The 16,943-nt window shown below is 46.3% G+C and overlaps 1 protein-coding gene across 1 annotated transcript in view; it reads left to right on the top strand.

Annotated features, from left to right (window-relative positions):
• Positions 1 to 16,943, top strand: part of il16 (interleukin 16) — a 171,479-nt gene that overhangs the window by 77,056 nt on the left and 77,480 nt on the right. Inside the window, exons 7-10 of the mRNA XM_085968872.1 lie at positions 1,760 to 1,871; positions 5,729 to 5,871; positions 6,732 to 6,842; positions 8,098 to 8,212. Coding sequence (XP_085824998.1) covers positions 1,760 to 1,871; positions 5,729 to 5,871; positions 6,732 to 6,842; positions 8,098 to 8,212 — 481 coding nt within the window. The remainder of the gene's footprint in view (positions 1 to 1,759; positions 1,872 to 5,728; positions 5,872 to 6,731; positions 6,843 to 8,097; positions 8,213 to 16,943) is intronic.

The following is a 16,943-nucleotide window of genomic DNA, read 5'->3' as shown; positions in this document are numbered from 1 at the left end:
CAGCCCGTTATAGACCCGCCCGATACACACCAGCCCGTTATAGACCCGCCCGATACACACCAACCCGTTATAGACCCACCCGATACACACCAGCCCGTTACAAACCGGCCCGATACACACCAGCCCGCCCGATACACACCAGCCCGTTATAGACCCGCCCGATACACACCAGCCCGTTATAGACCTTCCTGATACACACCAGCCCGTTATAGACCCACCCCATACACACCAGCCTGTTATAGACCCGCTCGATACACACCAACCCGTTATAGACCCACCCGATACACACCAGCCCGTTATAGACCCGCCCGATACACACCAGCCCATTATAGACCCGCCCGATACACACCAGCCTGTTATAGACCCGTCCAATACACACCAACCCGTTATAGACCGGCCGGATACACACCAGCCCATTATAGACCCACCCGATACACACCAGCCTGTTATAGACTGGCCGGATACACACCAGCCCGTTATAGACCCACCCGATACACACCAGCCCGTTATAGACCCACCCGATACACACCAGCCCGTTATAGACCCACCTGATACACACCAGCCCGTTATAGACCGGCCGGATACACACCAGCCCATTATAGACCCACCCGATACACACCAGCCCGTTATAGACCCACCCGATACACACCAGCCCGTTATACACCCACTCACCCGACAGGCACCCAGCCCACCTGATATACCCCCACCCCCCGCCCATTACACACCTCGCCGGGTGTATATTGTGTGGTGTGTATATTGGGCGGGTGTATATTGGGCCGGGTGTATATCGTGCTGTGTGTGTATCGGGCAGGTGAATATCGGGCGGGTGTATATCGGGCCGGGTGTATATTGTGCTGTGTGTGTATCAGGCAGGTGTATATCAGGCGGGTGTATATCGGGCGGGTTACATATATCGGGCGGGTGTATATCGTGCTGTGTGTGTATCGGGCGGGTGTATATCGGGCGGGGTATATATCGGCCGGATGTATATCGTGTTGTGTGTATATCGGGCGGGTGTATATCGGGCAGGGTGTGTATCAGGCGGGTGTTTTTTTTTATTCGTTCATGGGATGTGGGCTTCCCTGGCAAGGCCAGCATTTATTGCCCATCCCTAGTTGCTCTTGAGAAGGTGGTGGTGAGCCGCCTTCTTGAACCACTGCAGTCCGTGTGGTGAAGGTACTCCCACAGTGCTGTTAGGGAGGGAGTTCCAGGATTTTGACTCAGCGACGATGAAGGAACGGCGATATATTTCCAAGTCAGGATGGTGTGTGACTTGGAGGGGAACTTGGAGGTGGTGGTGTTCCCATGCACCTGCTGCCCTTGTCCTTCTAGGTGGTAGAGGTCGCGGGTTTGGGAGGTGCTGCTGAAGAAGCCTTGGCGAGTTGCTGCAGTGCATCTTGTAGATGGTACACACTGCAGTCACGGTACGCCGGTGGTGGAGGGGGTGAATGTTTAAGGTGGTGGATGGGGTGCCGATCAAGTGGGCTGCTTTGTCCTGGATGGTGTTGAGCTTCTTGAGTGTTGTTGGAGCTGCACTCATCCAGGCAAGTGGAGAGTATTCCATCACCCTCCTGACTTGTGTCTTGTAGATGGTGGAAAGGCTTTGGGGAGTCAGGGGGTGAGACATTCACCGCAGAATACCTAGCCTCTGACCTACTCTTGTAACTATAGTATGTATGTGGCTGGTCCAGTTAAGTTTCTGGTCAATGTTATTACTCCCAATGTTGAATATTCATGTTTTGCTTTTGATTTTCTGTAGGAATACAAAGCAGAAGGTGTAGTTGGATTGGAGTTAGATAAAGGAAAGTTTATTAAACCCCTTGGTCCACAGACTGCATTCTCATGCCGAAGGACTCGATGTAATTCAACAGGTAAATGACAAACAGTGAGAAAGGGAGGGGTAAAATGGAGAGATATCGATTGAAACGCTTGGTGTAATTCCCTCAATAAGAAAGGTTTATCGCTCGCTGCATCGACACCCCTTGTACTGGAGCATCTGCTGTGCAAAGTGTTCAAACAGTTCATATTCATGTTCAACTGCTCTTGGTGCCATAATCAGTGTGTTTCACTAATTTATATATATATAAATATCCAAAATGTCTGTAAAGGAGGTCTAGAAGACAGTGGGGTCATTTTCCGTAATATAGAAGAATGATGATTGCCCATGAACGATGGCTGCCACTCTTAGTGGAACTGTAGGTAGCCGTTTCTCTTCAGCGCTTGCATCACATGTAGGGGTAGATCTTGACTTTGTGCGACAGAGTAAAACGGGCGATAGTGAATCGGCAGCCATTTACATTTCTCCCGATTTTTATATCCATTGAAGTCATAGGGGGAGAAATTCCCCATGAGGGCCATTTGGGGCGCTAAGTCAAAAATGTTAGAAAAGGTTGTGCCAGGCGCTAACCTTTTCAAACATTTGAGAAATTCCCATTTTTTGCTCCTAGAGCTAAATCAAGCTCTCCACTTGCCTCTTAGAGCACAGAATTGTCCCGATTCGCCTCGCCCCTGTGCTACTTCATTCGCGCCCCCGCCAGACGCTAACCAACCGAATTTCTCTCCCATAATTTTACTAATCTGCAGGGCTATTGGCCACACTGGTAAGTCCCCTGGAAGTCCATTAGAGAGGCCGGAAATTGTATCAGGCCATGGATCTTCTGTGAGGACTTGTTTGAGACAGAACTTGCATCTGCCCCCAAAAATGTCCCCTGATGTCAGGAATTTCCTCATGCTCAGCCTGGTTTATGCAAAGCAGCCAGTATGCCTGCATTAACCAGCCAAACAAGCCAAAGGGTCCAGGCATGGGTGTTAGCCAAAAATGCAAGCATTACCAGAAAATCAGTCCCCCTTTACAAGGGAGCCGATTGGCCCTTTAAAAAATAACCGTTGTGCCAGTGATGTCAATGATTCTGCAGTACTTACCGCAAACATAACTGCTGCCCTTTGTTTATGGCTCAAATGCTTTTGGATCAACTGTTTGATTTGACACCAGTTTCTGGGCCATTCACTTTGGTCCCTAATTTTAACATGCAAAGGCTGAAACACTTCGCTTAAGAACATAAGTATAGGAGCAGGAGTTGGCCATACGGCCCCTCGTGTCTGCTCCGCCATTCAATAAGATCATGGCTGATTATCGACCTCAACTCCGCTCGATCTCCATATCCCTTGATTCTCTTAGAATCCATAAATCTATCTATCTCAGCCTACTCAAAGACTCAGCATCCACACCCCTCTGGGGCAGAGAATTCCAAAGATTCACAACCCTCCGAGTGAAGAAATTCCTCCTCATCTCAGTACTATGTGGCCGACCCCTTATCCTGAGACTGTGACCCCTGGTTCTAGACTCTCCAGCCAGGGGGGAAACAATCTTTCAGCGTCTACCCTGTCAATCCCCCTCAGAATCTTGTATGTTTCAATGAGATCACCTCTCATTCTTCTAAACTCCAGAGAGTATCGGCCCATTCTACACAATCTCTCCTCATAGGACAGCCCTCTCATCCCAGGGATCAATCTAGTGAACCTTCGTTACACTGCCTCTGAGGCAAGTATATCCTGCCTTAGGTACGGAGACCAGAACTGTGCACAGTACTCCAGGTGTGGTCTCACCAAAGCCCTGTATAATTGTAGTAAAACTTCTTTACTCTTAAGAGCAGGGATTAATATTGTGAAGAATGTTTGAGAGCAAAACATTAGAAGCAAAATTCGTAAATTAACATCTTTACGTCACCATGCTAATAAACATTTCCAAGTCGGTCTGATTGGTACTTCTGTCCAGGAAGAAAGATGAATGTTTATTTCTGTTAAATCATAGCTTTTTGTTTTTAATTCGGTGATGCAAATTGTGTATGTGTTTTTCTGCACTTATGAATAAGTGCTGCATTTCTGACATGTTACATGGGGGGTGTGCTGGTTCAAGAAGACCACGTTTATTAATGGAAGTGATTGAAGTTGAAAATACCTGTTTTTGTTCAATTCTTTTTAATACTGTAAACTAAAGAACTACAGCACTTTATATTTGTTGGTTGTTTGGTTGCATTGTGATTAATATTCTAATTACTTATGTGGACATCCAGCACGTCAGCGCCATAGGAAAGCTGCTGCTCCTGCTGCTTGTGCAGCCATTGCTATAGTGACATGAGGGACGGGCTAATACATTGAAAACATTAAAATGAACACAAATTGCATGGATATGCCTCTCTCAGCTCACCTTGGGCTTTTGGATTGTTTGTCGGTGCAGAACCGTGTAATTGAGTGACGTTTCTGAAGTGTTAATGTATTATTATGCAGTTCTTTTATATCCCAGTCATTTCTGACAAGTAAATTTATTTTAAGTAGAGTTTGTACATGTTTGTAAAAGCTTTTAATTAATTCTACCGTAAACAAACTTGCAGAATGGGCATGTAAATGACAAATGAATTTCAATATAGATAAGTGTGAGGTGGTGCATTTTGGTAGGAGGAATAAGGAGGCGACCCACTCCTTGGAAAATAAGAGTCTAAATGGAGTAGAGGTGCAAAGGGGGCTGGGGGATAGATTCACAAATCATTAAAAGTAGCAACGCAGGTTAAAAAAAGATATAAAAGTGCAAATAAAGCACTGGGGTTCATTTCTAGAGGAAAATAATTCAAAAGCAGAGAAGTTATGCTAAACTTGTATAGAACCTTGTCTGATTGTCCCATGATTTGAGATGGTGGAGTGGCGATATGGCATTACTGTATCAATGCTTTTAAGTGGTTGCTGTTGCTGTTACTGTTGGTGTAAAAGTTGTTGTTGTTGTAGTAAAATTTGCCCACAGATGAAAAGGTGGCGCTTAAAGGAGTTCGTGGCCCCGCTCAGCACAAAACAAAATTAGAGGGAACATTTCACATCCCTGCTTTTGGTCCATAACCCTGTAGGTTCCTCACCCTCCAGTACTTGTTCAACTCCCTTTTAAAATTATTTACGGAATCAGCTTCAGGTCGAGCGTTACAGATCCTGACAACTCGCTGAGTGATAAACATTCTCCTCATCTCCCCTCGAGATCTTTTTCCAATGATTTTAAATCTATGGCCTCTGGTTATTGACCCAGTCACCAGAGGGAATAGTTTTTCTCCGTCTACTCTATCAAAACCTATCATCATCTTGAAAACCTCTATTCAGTCACCTCTTAGCCTTCTCTATTCCAAGGAGAACATCCCTAACTTTTCCAACCTCTCCTCATAACTGAAGTCCCTCATCCCTGGTAACATCCTGGTAAACCTCCTCGGTGACCTTTCTAAGGCCTTTACATCTCTCCTGAAGTGTGGAGCCCAGAATTGTTCACAACACTCCAGCTGAGGCCTAACCAGTGATTTAGAAAGTTCTAGCAGTAGGAATAAAAGTGGAATTAAAAATGGGGAGTGATGCAAAATGGGCTGCTGACTCGCTATTGCCTGTTTTACACTATCGCTCAAAGTCAAAATCTACCCCATAGTGTCATCTACTCTCTGAAGGGTTGTGTGTACTCAATAAGGGCCTCACAGTCCTGTTAACACTGCAAGCCTATAGATAATGGAATCCATAAACTGCACCGTATAAAGCTCAATGCTCAACCACAATGTCACATAGTTGTACAACTCTAAGTACGATTCCAGCCAATGCTCTTACATCAGTCCGGACATACTGAGCTGTGGGCTTTATGGGTTCGACCTGTTGCTTATATTAGATCATCCTCTGCCTTCCAATGACTTCCAACTTGTATTTTTGGCAGGAGTGAATTCCTACTGGTTGGACAGACATGTTGATTCTCTGGTTGCTATGAAACAAGGTCTCTGTAGAAATCCTCCAACACATTCACTTTGTGGCAACAGGAAGTCTCTCTCTCAACAGCTGGAAGCTCCTGGAGGTGTCCATGTAAGATGTTCCACAGGAAGCGTGGCGAACGGAATTTACACAATTACGCAACCACGGACTGAGTGTCATTAAGACAGACTGCAGCACCGCAATGTTTCATTATGTGCATGCTTTCTTTTTAATTTAATGTGACGTCTAAATTATTTAATTGCTGTCAGACTTGGCTCAGTTGGTAGCACTGTCGTCTCTAGGTCAAAAGGCCAAGGGTTCAAGCCTTCTGCGATCTCTGTGCTCTCCCAATTCTGGCCTCTTGAGCATCCCCAATTTCCATCGCTCCACCATTGGTGGTCGTGCCTTCAGCTGCCGAGGCCCTAAGCTCTGGAATTCCCTCCCTAAACCTCTCCGCCTCGCTACCTCTCTCTTTCCTCCTTTAAGACGCTCCTTAAAACTTATCTCTTTGACCAAGCTTTTGGTCACCTGCCCTAATATCTCCTTATGTGGCTCAGTGTCAAATGTTGTCTGATAATGTTCCTTTGAAGCGCCCTGGAATGTTTTACTATGTTAAATGTGCTATATAAATGCAAGTTGTTGTTGTTGTTGACTGATCCAAGCACAGCCTGTCATACAAATTACATCACATGCCCAATTGGCCTGGAACACGTATGAACAAGAGCTACAGATGCTATACAAATGCAAGTTGTTGTTGTTGTTGCCCAGGTGGTTATTTACACCTGAGTTATTTATAGCCAGGTAAAAAAGTGAAAAACCTGCTCCAATTTCTACAGCAGCTGTCCATCAGAGTGTTTCCTTATTAACTGGGTATTAAATCATGAGACAGAGTTATTCTCGGGGTTTCAGGGCTGGCTGGTATTTATTGCCAATGGGATTTTCCCTTTGTGATCTGTGTTCTTTTCCTGCAGATGATCACAAGACCCGTTCGATCTTTAAGTTCAGCTCATTTAATCCACTCGTGCTGCAGTGCGCCGCCCTCAGTCATTTCAAACATTGTTTTGATGAAAGGTCGAGGAAAGGTAAGACTTGCTTTCTGTTATTTTTCTAAGTAAGGAAATGAAAAGAAGCAACGTATGAAAATACTTTGCTTTTAAAGTTGCCCCATAAATGAACTTTGCACAGCGCCATCAAGCAGTGAATGATTACATTGCTGTGTAAACTCGGACTCAGCTCACCTGGGGTATAAATCTGTCTGGGCCTGTTTTCAAGCCTAGAATCGGCACTGCGCAATCAGCCCTCACTCCAGCTGGAGACACGAGGCCTGGCCCGAGATTGGGCCTCAGGCCTCAATTCAGTAATTTGGGTGAGTCTGTCGCGCCTCCACAGGCAGCTCGCCCATCTCCGAAAATGAATTATGGGCCACTTGCCTCGCCGGCCGTGGCCCTCAAGTAAGTGCCTGGAAGAGGGTGGAGGATGGGGGGGGGGGAGGGGGCTGGTCGTGGTCATCAGGAGTGCCGTGGAGCCGGTTGGAATATTCCAGCTCCCCCCCACTCCACGTACTTACCTTTTCGGTGGCGGCCGTTTGCTGGGCCGCAGCCACACCTGGATAACTTGAGAGTAGGCCCGACACCTGCCCCGCTCAGGGCAGCCCAGTTTCCCCAAGGGCTCCGAACACATGTGTTAGGCCCCTCATTAGCATACACCTGTTTTAGGCAGACAACCTAAAGCCTGTTTTGTGCGGCCAATTTTGGGTCGGACGTTCCTTGGGGCATAGGACATTAGTCCCTGAAATTGGTTCTCATTGTGCCTGTTTTACACCCGTTAAAACAAATGTAATAAGGTCCAATTTCTAACCATATAACAAATGTGCTTCAAAATAATATATTGTGTGATCTGCTCTGAGACATTTGAATGTGACAAGGTGCTAGAAGAATGCTAATATTATTATTTATACAGGAAACTTTCGATTAACTGGCCCCTAAATAACCGGAAATGTCGGTTAACCGGCAAAATTCAGGAGTCGGTTTCAGCTAACTTTTATAACTTTTATTACTTGCTCAGCAACAAATTGAGTAAGGCAAGGGTTTGGCTGCAGCTGTTGCTAAGCTACAGAGATGCTTGCAACTTGTGGACATTCTTCTGAAGCAACAGGGTTTGTTGCTTTATACGGAGCTCTAAGGTCCGTATCTTTCACTATAGCGTTCGGTTATCCGGAATTGTTGCTGAACCGGCACCACGTCGGTCCCGTCCGTGCCGGATACCAGAAAGTTTCCTGTAACTTCTGCGTACGTTCTGCTGTCTAACTGAGCAGTGTGATCACTATCGTTCTTCCAGGGACTAGGCTTTAGTGTGGTCGGAGGAAGAGACAGTGTTTATGGACCAATGGGAATCTTTGTGAAGACGATATACCCGGAAGGGGCGGCTGCTGCCGATGGCAGGCTGAGGGAAGGTACGTAACCCCGGGAGTAACGACTGGGCTGGTTCCTGTGGTTCTCTCACATGCGCTGTAACAAAGAAGGTCATTGGAAACCAATCGGCTGCTATACATTGAAGGGCACATTTACATATGGGTTCTATGGAGCCACTGTATCGAGGGGGTTGCCAACCCGCCAGGATTACCCTGGAGTCTCCCGGATTTAAAGACCAATCGTCAGGACATTGCTGCCAGCAACCCTGGGGAAAAATCCCCGGGGCAATAAAAAAAATGGTGTTATTAAAAATATTTTTGAACGCTCTTGTTTACTAGTTATAAAAATTGGTATCAAAATATTGGAGATGGGAAAAAAGGACTGCTTGACTGAAAATCAAGAGTCATCCAATCAGGTAATCAAGAGTTTAATCGCTTTCCTATTGGTGGGAGAAGGCGGGGCACAACGAGAATGGACATGTCGGGCAACCAATGGCGGGAGCGTAGGGGCGGGGCGGTTGGAGGTAGGAGGTCGTGTGGTGAGACCTCCAGGAATATGGCCAATCTGAGTTGATAATCCTAATTGTGTCTGTTGATTGCGCGGTGCTCACTGGAGATACATTGAAACTTCCACAACTGTGCTTGCACTGGGAGCATTGTGGGTCAGGGAGTCGAGGCAGCTTGTTTGGTGTCTGGGGGAGTAGTTAGGCCTGGGATCGGGAATGGGGATTGGTGGGGAATGCCCTGCGGTCATGCCTGTTGGGATGGTTGCTCATCAAGGTCAAAGGGTGGGGACGCGTGCTGAGCTGGGGGAGGCTATAGTTGAGCTCCCAAGAAGAGGCCCCAGACTACTTGGCATTTCCAGACAAGGCCGAACATCCCTCATTCAGACCGGCATATCTCCCACATGTTCTTCAGCTGCACGTTGGAAGTGGGAAGGGCTGTATTTCACCGCAGAGGGGTGGGATGCAAATTCTCGCAGCTATTGGCTGTGCTAAACTGCTCATTACAGGGGGCCCTTCCTTCTCGGGCAATCGCAGCTGGGTCCTCTGAGATTGCAATGTCATAGGAAAATGGGACTTGCTAGATTATAAAAGACCAAGGTCTCTCTAGTTCGCCTTCTACCATCCTGGTAGTCGCACGATACAACGATAATGGAGCTGTTGACCGATCATAGCAATCAATCTCCATCAACTAGTCGACAACAGACCCAGAATTGACAGGCGGAAACCCCCAGTGGTGAAGAGCTTTGATCTAAAGTCACCTCTTTTCTCCCAAGCACGCTACACTAACCACGTGTCATGTCTCAAACTACTCCTATACATGACATGTGGTAAGTGTAGCATTGCTTGGAAGGAAGAGGGGGCTTTGGTCCCATGGTGCCAGTAGTCTCCCAGACCGCAATCCAGAAAGGTTAGATGTGGGATCACCTGCAGAATATATGAAGGAGGAGGCTGTTCCAGCCACATCCCCTCTGGCAGTCACCTAGTATGATGGGATGACATCTGTGGCGTGGGGTGGGGTATGTCCGATGTATGAGCTTCAGTTGGGCTTTGTGCATTTGCCTGAAGGCGATGATCTTGAGGATCTGTGTGACGCTAGACTTAAATGTACAATGGCTTCAGAAGATATAAATCTGAATGTACGTTTCTGAGATTGCAATAAAAAAAACACATCGCTAATTTTTGATCTAATTTTCGAGATGACCAATTGGTCTAGTTTTCTGTTTAAACCTACAATACTCTGCAACTGTTTATTGAGATTGTAGTCTGGGCCCTCTCTGATAGTTCTGTTTCTAATGGTAATGTGCAGTGTGGATCTGAGCTAAACAGACCAGGATGTTCCCAGGTTCAAACCCTGTTCTGCGCAGGGTTTGCTAATTTGAGTTGGATGGTATCAAGCACACTACAATTGGCCTGAACACCCAACAGAGGGAGGGAAAGAGCAGTTCCTGCTCACTATTCAGAGACCCATGCTGGACAGTGTGCACCTGGATGTGGGATGAGGACAGGATCAGCCTTCGCTGTGGTGTCCCTCACAGTCAAATAGCCCACCCACGTGAAGAATGACCACTTGGGTAAAGTAGCAGAGTTCAAAATGGGGCTTGTGGAACCATGACCCATCATGAGTCAGCGCTTTCAGGAGAGGAGGGGAGAAGAGTAGAGTGTGGAAAGACACGGTGACTCGAACAGCGCATTCACAGTTAGTGTCAGCAAGATTCCCAACTTCTGGACTGTAAATCGGTTTGGAACTGATTCCGAAGCGAAGCTAAATAGAGTAAAGAGTCCTTCCTCCAGGGTGTCTCGCTCTGCTTCGGTCTGGGTCAGGTTAAGCCCTGACTTCAGGTTCAGATTGTATTTACGGTTTAACTGCAGCATCGGTGCAAAATGAATCCACTTCACACCAATGCTACTGTTGCAAAAAGAAAAACTCGCATTTCTATAGCGCCTTTCACAACTGCTGGACGTCCCAAAGCGCTTTACAGCCAATGAAGTACTTTTGAAGTGTAGTCGCTGTTGTAATTTGGGAAACGCAGCAGCCAATTTGCGCACAGCAAGCTCCCACAAACAGCAATGTCATAATGACCAGATATTTTGTATTTGTTATGTTGGTTGAGGGATAAATATTGGCCAGGACACCGGGGATAACTCCCCTACTCTTCTTCGAAATAGTGCCACGGGATCTTTTACATCCACCTGAGAGAGCAGATGGAGCCTTGGTTTAACATCTCATCTGAAAGGCAGCACCACCGACAGTGCAGCACTACACTGGACTGTCAGACTAGATTTTGTACTCGAGTCTCCGGAGTGGGTTTTTGAACCCACAACCTTCTGACTCGGGGGCGAGAGTGCTACCCACTGAGCCACAGCTGACACTATGAATGCAGCCTAAGTGTTACTATTAATAAACGCAAGATGATAGATAGTTTTCAGGTTTGAATGCGCCCATCCAGTTCCTGTCTCTCCAGCTGGATTTCAAAGACACCAATACAGTAGCTTCTTTCCCTCCCCCGAAAACATTAAGATATCTTGGGTCACAGATAGGGAAGAAGTTAGTTCCTCTTTTTAACTAATTATGCCAGACTTTAATCAGCAGTCAAATGAAAACTGTCATTCTCATGTTCAAATCCCTCTATGGCCTCGCCCCTCCCTACCTCTGTAACCTCTTCCAGTCCTACAATCCTCTGAGAACTCTGTGTTTCTCCATCTCTTTCCTCTTGCATATCCCCCACTCCCTCCGCCCCCACCATTGGCGGCCGTGCCTTCAGCTGTCTCGGTCCTAAGCTCTGAAATTCTCCTCCTTAAACCTCTGCCCCTCTCCACCTCCTCCTTTAAGACGCCCCTTAAAACCAACCTCTCTGACCAAGCTTTTGGTCATCCCTCCTAATATCTCCTCCTCTCACTGTTAATTTTTTGTCTGATTATGTTCCTGTAAAACGCCTTGGGATGTTTTCCTACGTTAAAGGTGCTACATAAATGCAAGTTGTTGTTGAAAGAGGAATGGAATTGAAAGTAGAGTGTTAGAATTGAAAAGTAGGGAAGTTATGCTAAACCTGTATCGAACCTTGGTTAGATCACACTTGGAGTACTGTGAACAATTCTGGTCGCCATATTATACAAAGGATATAGAGGCACTAGTGAGGGTGCAAAAAAGATTTACACGGATGATACCAGAACTGCGATCTATCAGGAAAGGGTGAACAGGCTGGTTCACTTTTCTCTTGAAAAGAGAAGGCCGAGGGGTGACCTAATAGAGGTCTTTAAAATTATGAAAGGTTTTAATAGATTGGATACAGAGAGAGTGTTTCCACTTGTGGGGAAGAGCAAAACTAGAGGCCATCAATATAAGATAGTCACCAAGAAATCCAATAGAGAATTCAGAAGAAACTTCTTTACCCAGAGAGTGGTGAGAATGTGGAACTCGCTACCACAGGGAGTGGTTGAAGCGAATAGTATAGATGTATTTAAGGGGAGGCTAGACAAGCACGGTGGCATAGTGGTTAGCACTGTTGCCTCACAGCGCCAGGGACCCGGGTTCGAATCCGGCCTCGGGTGACTGTCTGTGTGGAGTTTGCACATTCTCCCCGTGTTTGCGTGGGTTTTCTCCGGGTGCTCCGGTTTCCTCCCACAGTCCAAAGATGTGCGGGTTAGGTTGATTGGCTATGATAAATTGACCCTTAGTGTTAGGGGGATTAAATACGTGGGGTTACGGGGATAGGGTGGGATATGTGTTGGTGTAGGGGTTACGGGGATCGGGTGGGATATGTGTCGGTGCAGGCTCGATGGGCCGAAATGGCCTCTATCTGCATTGTGGGGTTTCTGTGATTCTGTGATTCTGTGAGGGAGAAGGGAATAGAGGGTTATGCTGATAGAGTTAGATGAGGAAAGACGGGAGGAGGCTCGAGTGGAGCATAAACGCCGGCATGGACTGGTTGGGCTGAACGGCCTGTTTCTGTGCCGTATATCCGATGTAATCCTATGTAATTTATTATTATATACTCTGCACTTTCTGTGAGGAGGAATGAATTACAACTAGCGCTCAACTAAAACACCAATCAGAACACACCTGCAAAGATGCTGCTGAGCTCACTGCACAACTGCTAACTGTGTGTTGCTGAAATCTGCTAATTGTACATGGCTGAAAATGGCAAATCATACAACAACTTGCATTTATATAGCGCCTTTAACATGGTAAAATGTCCCAAGGTGTTTCACAGGAGCGTTATCAAAGAAAATTTGACACCAAGCCACATAAGGAGAAATTAGGGCAGATGGCCAAAAGCTTGGTCAAAGTGGTAGGTTTGCAGGAGCGTCTTAAAGGAGGAAAGAGAGGTAGCGAGGCGGAAATGTTTAGGGAGGGAATTCCAGAGCTTAGGGCTTCGGCAGCTGAAGGCACGGCCACCAATTGTGGCGCGATTAAAAGCAGGGATGCTCAAGAGGCCAGAATTAGAGGAACACAGATACCTCGGAGGAGGGGCAGGGGTTAGTAGGTAATGTTCCCTGTAATTTTTTTGGCACCACACGGTCCCTTTAAGGGGCTGCGCGGGCCATTCAAAATACCGCACATGCGCGGTTTTTGCATTAAAAAGGCAGCAAGCCAGCGGCGCAGGATCACTGGAGCGCTGCGCAACCGCGTAGCTTAAAGGAAACATTGGTTGTGGGGCTGGAAGAAATTACAGAGATAGGGAGGGGTGAGCAATTTGAAAACAAGGATGAGAATTTTAAACTCGAGGCGCTGCTTAACCAGGAGCCAGTGTAGGTCAGCGAGCACAGGGGTGAGGGGTGAACGGGCAGCAGAGTTTTGGACGACCTCAAGTTTACAGAGGGTCGAATGTGGGAGGCCAACCAGGAGTGCGTTGGAATAGTCAAGTCTAGAGGTAACAAAGGCATGGACGAGGGTTTCAGCAGCAGATGAGCTGAGGCAGGGGCGGAGGCGGGCGATGTTATAGAGGTGAAAATAGGCGTTCTTAGTGATGGATATGTGGTCAGAAGCTCATTTAGGGGTCAAATATGACACCAAGGTTGCGAACAATCTGGTTCAGCCTTAGCCAGATGCAGGCAAACTGTGCGCTGCTGAAATCTGCAAACTGTGCGTTGCTGAAATCTGCAAACTGTGTTACTGAAATCTGCAAACTGTGCGTTGCTGAAATCTGCAAACTGTACGTTGCTGAAATCTGCAAACTGTACATTGCTGAAATCTGCAAACTGTACGTTGCTGAAATCTGCAAACTTGCTAATACTGCTGCAGAGAGTGCATGTCTCTAGTGCTTTTCATTTTGATTGGCTGAGCTGAAAGTGTGGGGAACTTGATGCACCCAGAAGGCCTTGCATTCACGTGGGCCCCTTAGAGGCAACACTTCTGCTTTTTGCAAGTAAACACATTGCAGCCTGTGTTAACTGTATGTGGGAGAGCTCATTGGCGTCCAGTGACAAGCTTATTACCAGCTTCAATATGCAAATACAGACTCCTGCTTAAAACAGTGGAGCCAATCACATGAGCTGCCTCGAGATGCATCATGTGGAGGTTTTTACTCTGTAATACAGAGAACATGTAATTCAGTTTCCTCTTTGAGATTGAGGATGTTTTAAAAAATATTCATGGTTGTCAAGAAATCACTTGTATTTATACAGCGCTGTTCACAACCTCAGGAAGTCGGGGAAATGCTGCAGCCAAGAAAGTGTTTTTGAAGTGTAGTCACTGTTTAAATGAGGGGAAACGCTGCAATTTGCACACAGCAAGCTCCCACAAACAGCAATGAAATAAGTGATCAGCTAATCTTGATATGATTTATAATGAAACGTTACATTTTCAGTTAGATTGAGCTCACAAGGGTTTAAAACCCCCCCACTGCAGCCAGAGGTTGGAGGGTGGGGGCAGGAGGAGGTACGTATCCAAGCCAAGCCAGATGGACTGGTCTGTGGAATGTTGGCTGGCACCAGCTGAGACAATGGAAGCCGATTTCATAGAATCATAGAAATTTATGGCACAGAAGGAGGCCATTCGCATGTGCTGGCCGAAAAAGAGCTATCCAGTCTAATCCCACTTTCCAGCTCTTGGTCTGTAGCCTTGTAGGTTTAGACCTTCTGTGATATCCAAGTGGTAAGCGGTTATAGGTAAACAAACCCTTGTGTGTATTTATGGTGACATACTTCTTGGATTCCTCATCTAGTGTAATCTGCAAGTATGCATGACTCATATCCAACTTTGTGAATTTCTTCCCTCCAGCCAGGTTCGCAAAGAGATCCTCTGTTTTGGGAATAGGATACTGTTCTAGTTTAGACACCCTATTTACTGTCAATTTATAGTCTCCACAGAGTCTTACCGAATTGTCCGGTTTTAAAACAGGTACAATGGGAGCTGCCCATTCTGAACATTTCACGGGTTCCAGAATGTGCTCTCTCAAAAGACGGTCAAGCTCAGCCTCTACCTTTGGTTCCATGGCATACGGCACAGGTCGTTGTTTAAAAAACCTTGGCAGTGCCTCCTTGTCTACATAAATCTTAGCTGGGTGGCCATTAAATGTGCCAAGTTCTTCCTTGAACACGTTCTCATGTTCAATCAACACTTCTTGCAAAGACAACTGTTTGCCTCCCTCTATTTGATTTATTGCTCCCCAGTCTAATTTAAGTTCTTGTATCCAGCCCCGATCTAACAGGTTTGGTCCGGAACCCGATACTACAACTACAGGTAGCTGTTCCACGGTGTCCCTGTGTTGCACAGTTACAGTAGCTGTACCCAATGTCGCCACTCGTTCACCGGTATATGTTTTAAGCTGCATAGAGCAAGACTTTAACTCTGGAACTTTTGCACGGTTCCACAATTTTGAGTACTCCTCCCTGTTCATTATGGTTATGCCGCATCCTGTATCCACTTCAAAGTTGACCTTAGAGTCATTTATTGTCAGTTGCAAAGTGATAGGATCCACTTTTGGAATGTTCTCTAGCATACTATGCATTATGAACATGTCGTCTTCTTTCTCAGCTTCTCCGCTGATGTGATGTGTGTAAAGTCTGTAGGTATTATGGCGAATTAATACACAGACTACAAGAGTAACTTTAACAGGACTTTACTATTCGAAGGTCAGGGCGAATCTGCCCAATCACTCATTACACAGCACTTATATACCGGTGTGGTCACCACCGGTATTACAGTATACAGCAGCCAAAATAAAGTAGTGCAACACCTAAAATAGTTCTCTTAAAGGTGGACGGTTACATACAATAGTTCTCTTAAAGGTAGAACGGTTACATACACAACAATCCTCCCTTTTTAGCTTACAACATACTTATTCCCCATTAAACATAACATATATCCAACTTCATGTAAAACAGTTCACAGATGTAGTCTCTGCGGAAAACAGTTCACAGATTCAGTCTCTGCGGGAAAACAGTTCACAGATTCAGTCTCTGCGGAAACAGTTCACAGATTCAGTCTCTGTGGAGGCGTCTCCTGTGCTTCCTGACTCGGTCCGGACAACGCCTCGGTGTTGTAACAGTTCCCTGTGGTGTAGTCGGTTCACGTTGCTGGAGTGACTCATCCAATAGTCCTTCAATGGACTTAACAGCTTGAACTTCCGTCACTTCTGAACCAGCATTGCTGACTTCTAAAAGCTTGAGTACCTTGGAAAGTTTTTCTACTTCCGAACTGATTTGGCTCCGTTCGGAGGGACCCCGTGCGTGATCTAGTAGTGATGATGATGGTCCAGATGATCATCATCTTCTGCTTCGTCTTTTCCTTTTCTGCTTCTTGGAGACTCTCTGGGCTCCACTGTCAGCTGCCAGCTGCATGCACAGTTCCTCCTTCTCGTCCTCCTTTTTCCGTAGTAGCGCCACCATCTCCCGATGTTCCTTGGACTTTTTGTGATTCTTCATGGTTTCTGCACTTTGGGAGTTTTCATCACAAGCTGGGCAGAACAGGTCATCGTAATATTCGATGTCGTCCAACAGGTCATGGTAATATTCGGTGTCATCTTGAGCTAGGCCAGTGAGAGGGTCTTCTATTTCCTCCATACCCAGCTGGACATTAGCCAGCTTTTGTTCCAAATCCAGACATCTTTCCTGAAGAGACTTCTTCAGGCGTTCAGCTTCATCCAGCTTTTTCTGGGCTTCCTGCAAGTCTTTTACTAATGACGTCATTTGTGATTTCAATACTTCAACTTCATTCGGAGATTGGTTGATCGGACTATTCAATCCCTCTACTGCAGCAGCTGTTTCAACCTTCTGTTGTTCAACATTGACGTGAGTCAGCGTACTTTTGGCATCCCAGGGTTGCT

This window comes from Somniosus microcephalus, chromosome 27 (genome assembly GCF_052327205.1).
Source record: "Somniosus microcephalus isolate GS21.2 chromosome 27, FLI_Smic_1.0, whole genome shotgun sequence".
In the NCBI taxonomy this organism is placed as follows: Eukaryota; Metazoa; Chordata; class Chondrichthyes; order Squaliformes; family Somniosidae; genus Somniosus; species Somniosus microcephalus.
The sequence above is the reverse complement of the archived record's forward strand: the minus strand, read 5'-3'. Positions and strand labels throughout refer to the sequence as shown.